The 9,281-nt window shown below is 35.2% G+C and overlaps 1 protein-coding gene across 1 annotated transcript; it reads right to left on the minus strand.

Moving 5' to 3' along the window:
* Positions 1-364: 364 nt before the first annotated feature.
* On the minus strand, positions 365-6,502 carry LOC149658457 (uncharacterized). The gene is made up of 5 exons (XM_089844749.1): positions 6,218-6,502; positions 5,074-6,162; positions 737-835; positions 566-669; positions 365-458 (listed from the first exon to the last, which is right to left on the minus strand). The coding sequence occupies exons 1-5, from the start codon at positions 6,482-6,484 to the stop codon at positions 365-367; spliced, it is 1,653 nt and encodes a 550-aa protein (XP_089700875.1). The 5' UTR covers positions 6,485-6,502.
* Positions 6,503-9,281: the final 2,779 nt, after the last annotated feature.

Raw genomic sequence — 9,281 nt, forward strand, 5'->3', positions numbered from 1 at the left:
CGTTCCAATCATAATGTGTACCAATTTTCATAATTTTTGAAGAAGAACGTTGAATACATTGCAGCTGGCATTCCAGGCGGCCATTTTCCAAGATGGCGGCGAAAGCTCGCGCTCTACAGCAGGGGACTTTTAGTATATTTTTTGTTGGGTCAAAAACAACACATGTACCAATTTTCATCTTTATGTTCAAATGTTCTAGGTCAAACCCTAAAAGTCCTGGGCTAATAGGAGTATACCCATCAGAGCCACGGTAGTAAATGATAGCCTGATAGGAACAAGAAATGACGCACCAACCCATAGCGAAGAAATTTTTCATTCATAGGGCATGACCAAGATAATTGTGTTTTTATACAAATATGATTGCCTACTCGTTATGGGTCATGAAAGCCTGATTCGTTTTAATATATTCCCTGACTGTCACAGCCATCTTCCCTTGCACTTGGCACCATGAACTGTAGCTATTTTATAATCAAAGCACCAACAGCGCAAGAAATTCTTGTACCTTTTATATAGCAACTATTGCATTTATATTCAACTGGTAAATAATGTTGCAGACATGTCTAACAAATATAAATATTCATATGCTTTTGTGTTAATGACACTTCTATCATTGACACTGGCAATGAAGAATGATCTTGGGTGGGCAATTCCTCTAAGGATATCTGCCAACTTTGAAGTGTTATAACCAACTTACATATTAAGGTATTCACACTTTTATTAGTCGAGCATGCTTTACCCTAAGGTATCCCTTTAATACAAAAGGCTGGCGTTGTTGTTGCAACCATAAACTACCAAGGAGTATGTGGTTTGAGCCGATACAATTATGAGGTGAGTTCTTTAAAGGTATGTATAAAATAAACAAATTAAACTTAACTAATTAATATTATGGTAATAAAGTATTAAATATAGGAAAATAAGTAACGGAGAGGAACCTATGTAGAGACTGAACGATGAGCTCTTACTCAAAAACAGTTTAGTAACATTATTTAAAAGAACTGAGTTTATTTTAACTTTATCACGTAGAATTCTCGATGTAAATTTGTCTCTTATTTTCAATATCTATAAGACAATTGTATTTGACGACCACTGAATGCATATCTATGGTATTATTATCTGATGTAGGCAATGGTATGAGTCTGTTGGAATGGTATTAGGTTGAAGGAGGACTGGAATTCATGTGCATATGTTCTTGAGAATTTTTGTTTATAAATTATCGTTATAAGATTGTATTAATATTCATTTCAAATAGGACCAATTGAAATTATGTATTCAACCTAAAATCCTATATATTAAAAAAGGCTTTTATTGATCATCTATGTTGCAGTTTTAAATGAAGATTCCTCATATTTATATTTCCAATTGCACATTTCAACATATCACGAAGCATTACTGAAATCGCAAAATATTTTATATGACTTTCATTTTGCATGTTCTATTCTAAAAACGTGTTTCAATTTAAACTTTAATTATTTATTTATTGGCTACCCCTTTATTGTTAAATCACTAAGTAAAATGTGTTCATCGTAGATATTAAATTTTGGATCGTTGGTGTTTTATATTTCTAATTTTGTTGTTTTTAATAAGGACTACTTCTTCATGGAACTTTAAACTTTTTACGTTTATTTACAATTTAAAAATTATTACTATGGAAGCTTTCGGACCGCGGTCCTTCCTCAGCCAAGTTTCGATTCTAAACTGAGCCACTCTAAGAAGTAGTAAGCTTATTTATGATTCTATGGATATATTTTCATCTCGCATTGGCTACCTTTTTGATCTAAGGGATCCGTCTTCAAAGTTTCGTGCACCCCAGTGTATTTAAGAGACGATGCCACGCAAAAATGAATTACGACAATAAAGCTTAAACATTTGAATGGATAGGAAATAGGGGGTCAACATATTCTTGTGTTTAATTATTATATTATATATCTGAAATCGAGTATAAGATAGCTAACAATTTACGGCATACTGACAAATGTCAAGTTCAAACCTGGGAATAAAGGTACATTTCAGGAGTTCATGGGCGTAAGTGATTCCACCTCCATTTATCCTCCAGTTTTAATGCTCTCCATTGCCGAAGCAGTCTTTCATGATATATCGCCTTTCAAGATGCTCAATACCTTCTTGATCTCTTCCAACCAAGATTGACATCATTTAACCTATCTGTGATCCCTGATGTTTTATCCAGTTATCCTTCCTCTGCTATGTGGTGTTTTGACAGTCAATGAAGTTATTAAAGTACACTGTCCATGTATTGCTATATTCAATTTGCCAAAATAAACCTGTTAGTGAAAGAAGACAAATTCCTACTATAGAGGTCAAAAATAGTTCCCATTCGGGTACATGTCAAAAACGTTATTTATAATAAAATTTAATTGCATTACACCTACCAAACAAGTTGGGAAAACCAAAATATTACCTCTCCGAGTCAAGACGACTACTTACAAACTTATTTACCCAGATATGGAAATGTTTATGAAATATTAAAGCAGTATACAAAGCATAGCAAATATACTGTAAATCAGACGACATTTTACATCAAATAATGATATACTTGTACACATTAAAATCATTTGATGGGGGAAAAACGGGAAATGAAGAGATAAAACTTTGGAGGGATATTACCTTTACGTGTTTGTAAAGGCCCAATTTTCTACTCCTCAACTGTATGCCCTCTATGTTCAAAGCCATATTCGCAACAGGGTTGGCATGTAAACACTATCCTCTCGTTTCACCTCAACGATTTTCTTAGTTTAACAACATGACTTAACGTTACATAACACCAAAGCTTATTTGTGGCTACACACACAGAAAGTAAATACGTACCATAAAAAGCATGAAAACACGAAGCTATTATCCGATTACGATCAGACCTTTCACTGGTCTGAGCTGCGTTCAGCAGAGATCACCAAAAAAGACAGCGGATTTTGGAAATGTTTACCGGTGAGCTCTGTCGTCATAGCTTTTCTCCGGTCATCGGCGTTTTATAAATGACGCTAGCGCAATAAAGCGTGCAAGGTACCAAGGCTTAACAAAAATTGTAGGATAACATATTTATAGAGATAGATAACAACTTTTATAATTAAAATTAGAAAATAACATATCTCTTAAAATTCTCGCGTGATCAACTGGTTTCACGCCAATTAAATAGCTATAGTCCCATTAAGCTATTTGTATTAATTCCTCCATGGTTTTTTCGCCAAGCTGAGAACTACGCGTTTTACGTCACGTTATCCAAAAAGCCGACTATTTATTTTGAAGACCGCGCTAGCTCAGCGCTAAGCACCGTGACGTCAAAATTCAAAAACAAAATCCCGTTATGTAGGACACTGCTAGCAGCGCTGGGCTCTGCTGAACGCGGCCCAGATTTCCACCATGATTATAAAATCTAAGCCTAATTATTTAAAAGTGTATTTAACTTTCGGCTCACTCTGAACCGTTAATGTCTCTGCATTACAGAAACGAAAACCAAGCGTTTACTTTTTGGTTCACTAGACCTATTGACAAATAAAAGTTCATTTTACCAGCATAGCAGCGTTGTGCTTGTATTCACTGTGACTTTAGAAAGGATTATGCTATAAACAGATGTAGTATAGCTTAAGTAATATATAAACATCCATTTTAAATAATAATATTAAAAAAAATCTTTGGAATATCAAAATGAAACGGAGCTTTAAAGCTACAAAAGTACTAAATGCATCATAATTACGAAAAATATTTCCACATATTCATTTTATATTATGGAAAACGGGAATATTAAGGTTCTGAAGGATTTCTTTACACATCAAAACAAAACGAACTTCTAACGCAGCGCACTAGTGTTACAACGGACGGACACATATAGACAAACACATAGACTGCTGTTTTACCCTTTCCGTATAAATTTTGAGTTGAGAGACATGATTATCTTAAATATTAAAATAAATATAATTAATATTAAATATTTTCTTCGATAGTTGTTCGCCTTATTGAGCGTTACATCGTTTTGAAAAAGAACAATTAAACATTCTTGAGAGACTTGACTAATATTGGCGTTTGAAATGAAGCATACGCCGGTTGCTTCGCCTTCATCAAATAGGTAGTATATAAGGGTGTCGAATCGCAGCTATGGATAAGAACAGCGCAATTGCGTGAACCTTTGGTGGATGCCCCACCATTGGGAGGCCGGACGTTTCTCGTAACCCTGGCCGATCGCCGCGTATGTCTTAAACTTAAGGAGTAGAAACCAGGTGTACAGACTGGTGTCCATGTGGGATGGACAAAAACAAAGACAAGAAGATGGTGGTGTTAGAAGCCAGGTGTACAGACTGGTGTCCATGTGGGATGGACAAAAACAAAGACCAGAAGATGGTGGTGTTAGATGCCAGGTGTACAAACTGGCGTCCATGTGGGATGGACAAAAACAAAGACCAGAAAATGATGGTGATAGAAGCCAGTAAGTACAGACTGGTGTCTATGTGGAATGGACAAAGACCACAAAATGGTGGTGTTTGAAGCCAATAAGTACAGATTGGTATTCATGTAGAATAGACAATTGACTACTCAGATGAAGTGATAGTGGCCAGTTGATTTGTGGATAGATTCAAGTTTTGAAATTTCCGGGAACTGTGAATACGGTCCGGAAATAGCGAACACATGTGCTTCAATTCGGAAACTGCGAACACGGTCCCCTGGGGTGTAAGTCAATAACAACAGACAGACACAGACACACCCATACGGGCACACGATTGACACTTGGGGACCGGTAAGGAGTGATTGACATCTGAGGACCCAATTAACTATAGTTCATTAAAAAGAGGATTTCATAATTAGTTGAGCGCCGTAAAGCATATAATTAAACACTCGCTGTGGAAAAAGAACCCAAGACATTTATATGTAGGGACCTGAAAACACACGATATTTTCGATTTAGTCCCATTTCCCCCAAAATAGTTCTCCCAAACGCTACTTATCCCAATCCCAGTTTACCCAAAATTATTTCTCCCAATGATTTTTAACCCAAATATTTATTTCTCCCAAAATTAAAATAAGTATCTTATACATTTTACTATTCTAAATTAAAACCAAATTTTATTGCCTCCAAAAACTCTTCGGGTGTTTTAGCGCCGGTGTCCAATTGTTCTCTCAGAATATTCCGTTTGTTCTCAAGATCGCGGTACTTTTTTAGAGGTGGTCTAACAGGGTGAAGACGGCTCATGGAGTCTATTTCTATTTCTTGATGGACCTCTTCTCTTTTCATAAACTGTATGAGTTCATAGATGTTGGGATGAGGGACCTTCAATGCTTTGTTCCACTTGTTATGTGTGCCTTCACAATCATTGTTCGTTCTTGCATCCGCGTTGTCACCATGGCACCACATTGATCTTTGATATCGAGAAGTGTTTTCTCCCAGCCAAATATTAACGAAATAATCGGCCATAACTCTGTACTGTGGAATTGCTGGTGCTTTCCCCTCCATGTACAACCAAAGATCATCTATTTGCTGTAGCGGAGCCATAGCCAGTCCTATCATCCTTCGAATAGACATCTCGAACTCGGAATTGCTGTTGAAAATGTCGACGAAACCACGAACTTGAACTCTTCGCCAGATTGCTTGCGCAAAATGGAAAAAACATCCCCTTATTCGTGCAACAGGAAATATACCTTGAATGGAAGCTACAACAGCTTGTTCAAAGTCCACCATGAATTCTGCAGGGCTGAAAGATAAACCACGGATTGCGGCGATTGTTTGAATGGCGCGAAACATACGATCATAAGTTTCGCGAGATTTATCTGGTAGCAATACAAATAGCTGAGGTAATATTTTTTTTTCAACGATACAGTGCAATGTAAAGAGTTGATAAAATAGTGCTGGTGAAGCTTTGAATGTTCCATCCATGCATATGCGTTGAGCAGAACAGATTCTCCCAACCATCCGATCAGTTCCGAAAATGAGTATCTTATCTTCGTCGCCTTCGTTGAATAACAGAAAATTATGCTCAGATATAGTCCTTGTCCACTGACCGACGAGTTCGATAGCTCCACGAGTTAATGGGTTGTTAGGATGATTTTCAGCACGTTTCCGATATAAAGATGACTTGCACTGATAATGACTAGGGAAAGCTTGACGAACTATATCTTCATTCTCGGCTCCATTAATTGACTCTGCCCGAACTTCACTGTGAATCTGTTGAATCATGGAGATCAATAATAATGCTAATACAGGCAAAAACAGTTTATACCTCCAAAACAGATTTTAATGGGTTGTCTGCGACTTCTTTCTTCAACTTCTGTAGGACCCGTTTTTTCACAACTTCCAAATGATTAACTCCATGGTTATGCTGGTTTTTCACATAAAGAATAATCTGATCATCGCTACCTGCCGTAACCTTGCACTCGCCAAAAGGGCAACGCCAGTATTTTCTACCATTAGCGGTGTTCTTCAACATCATCGTTTGCCCACCAATAACCGGAACAAGTCGATCCTTCGAGGTTTTAACCCACTCCATCTTGATAGTGACGAAATCAAACACCAATACAACAATCGCATATTTGTAACCCCATTATATACGAAAACTAAAAAAATTAATTAATCTAATAATTTTTTGTGCCCATCTAAAAAATTTACAAATGTACAACGATTTTACACTTAAGAATTAAAAAAGAAAGATATAACCATTTTATACTTAAAAAAATCTAGATTTAAAAAGTTTTTGGGTTAAGTGGGAATTGGGAGAAACGCGTTTGGTTTAAATGGGAACCAAAATATTTTTGGGTTAAGTGAGAATTGGGAGAAATGGTTTTGGGTTAATTGGGACCATACCGATATTTTCACCGCATAAATGGGGACCTTAATTCCAGATTACTTTCAAATTTCAGATATAGATGTCGCTAGGTGAAAGTCCCCACTTTTCAATGAAGTCACTGCGTGGATCTTGAAAGTGTATAATCAAAAAATGTCCCCAGATATAAGGTTGGAAGACTGTTTAGGTCCCCACTTGTAAACCTGAAATCAGCTCAAAACTTAAGTGTTAAGCCTTTAAAAGGTCCGATTACCTAAATTTCATTATAATAATCAATATTTAAAATATAAAATTAAAATATACATGAAATTAGAAAATGTGTGTTTAAAAGACCCCACTTGTCTGTTGAAATGACGGTGAAGGTCCCCACTTGTAAATTTATCGAGTGTGAAAAATGAAATTGAAATACTTGATTGAACCATATAGGCTTTGACACTAATTTAAAACCTAATAATTTATACACAAATGTCCCCAGATATAAGGTTGGAAGACTGTTTAGGTCCCCACTTGTAAACCTGAAATTAGCTCAAAACTTAAGTGTTAAGCTAGAAATAGGACTGATTACTTAAATTTCATTCTGATAATCAATATTTAAACTATAAAATTAAAATATACATGAAATTAGAAAATGTGTGTTTAAAAGACCCCACTTGTCTGTTGAAATGACGGTGAAGGTCCCCACTTGTAAATTTATCGAGTGTGAAAAATGAAATTGAAATACTTGATTGAACCATATAGACTTTGACACTAATTTAAAACCTAATAATTTATACACAAATGTCCCCAGATATAAGGTTGGAAGACTGTTTAGGTCCCCACTTGTAAACCTGAAATCAGCTCAAAACTTAAGTGTTAAGCCTTTAAAAGGTCCGATTACCTAAATTTCATTATAATAATCAATATTAAAACTATAAAATTAAAATATACCTGAAATTAGAAAATGTGTGTTTAAAAGACCCCACTTGTCTGTTGAAATGACGGTGAAGGTCCCCACTTGTAAATTTATCGAGTGTGAAAAATGAAATTGAAATACCTGATGGAAATATATAGGCTTTGACACTAATTTAAAACCTAATAATTTATACACAAATGTCCCCAGATATAAGGTTGGAAGACGGTTTAGGTCCCCACTTGTAAACCTGAAATCAGCTCAAAACTTAAGTGTTAAGCCTTTAAAAGGTCCGATTACCTAAATTTCATTCTGATAATCAATATTTAAACTATAAAATTAAAATATACATGAAATTAGAAAATGTGTGTTTAAAAGACCCCACTTGTCTGTTGAAATGACGGTGAAGGTCCCCACTTGTAAATTTATCGAGTGTGAAAAATGAAATTGAAATACCTGATGGAAATATATAGGCTTTGACACTAATTTAAAACCTAATAATTTATACACAAATGTCCCCAGATATAAGGTTGGAAGACGGTTTAGGTCCCCACTTGTAAACCTGAAATCAGCTCAAAACTTAAGTGTTAAGCCTTTAAAAGGTCCGATTACCTAAATTTCATTCTGATAATCAATATTTAAACTATAAAATTAAAATATACATGAAATTAGAAAATGTGTGTTTAAAAGACCCCACTTGTCTGTTGAAATGACGGTGAAGGTCCCCACTTGTAAATTTATCGAGTGTGAAAAATGAAATTGAAATACTTGATTGAACCATATAGGCTTTGACACTAATTTAAAACCTAATAATTTATACACAAATGTCCCCAGATATAAGGTTGGAAGACTGTTTAGGTCCCCACTTGTAAACCTGAAATCAGCTCAAAACTTAAGTGTTAAGCCTTTAAAAGTTCCGATTACCTAAATTTCATTATAATAATCAATATTTAAAATATAAAATTAAAATAATGATTACAATTTTCCTTAATTTAGTAGGAATAAGATTTATTACGCTTGTCAGTTATCGATGTAAAAAATAATCTACGAGAAGGCTTCGAAAATATCGTTGAAATCTTTCAGATTCCTGAAGATAATCAGTTTATGTAATATGGAAAGCTCTTGGAAAAAAACAATCTTGGCAAAACATGCAAATCCAAGACTGCCTGCAGATATTAGCATTGAATCTTTAGCTTGACATATGCAACCGTTAAAGTTATTCTTTAAGGTGGAAGGTCGCACTTTAAATCGGGCGTTTTTGAAAACTAGATGGCGCTGGAGGGCCACCGGAATGCTCATTATAAATGCAAATAATTATGAAAAGTACCGTCCTTTTCAAACCATAAAAATCACTATTCGACCAATGATGTTGTGATCTGTAAAAGTGTCTCGAGTCAAAAAGTGTCAAGAGCTTTGGTGATCATGATACCTAATTTTGCTGGTATTTTAGAGAGACTATTTGGCAATAGTACGTAGCTATAAAAGGTAATCATTCATGACTGTAGTTAAAGACTTGTAACTTTTCATAAACATAATTTGTAAAACGCATATTTGAAATGCCAAGAGAGAGGAATAGGATATAGATAGATATAGGATAGAAGCGGTACGAGACGG

Source organism: Phalangium opilio, unplaced genomic scaffold (assembly GCF_054372755.1).
Source record: "Phalangium opilio isolate 3A_F unplaced genomic scaffold, DU_Popi_V2 ptg000077l_1, whole genome shotgun sequence".
NCBI classification, from domain to species: domain Eukaryota; kingdom Metazoa; phylum Arthropoda; class Arachnida; order Opiliones; family Phalangiidae; genus Phalangium; species Phalangium opilio.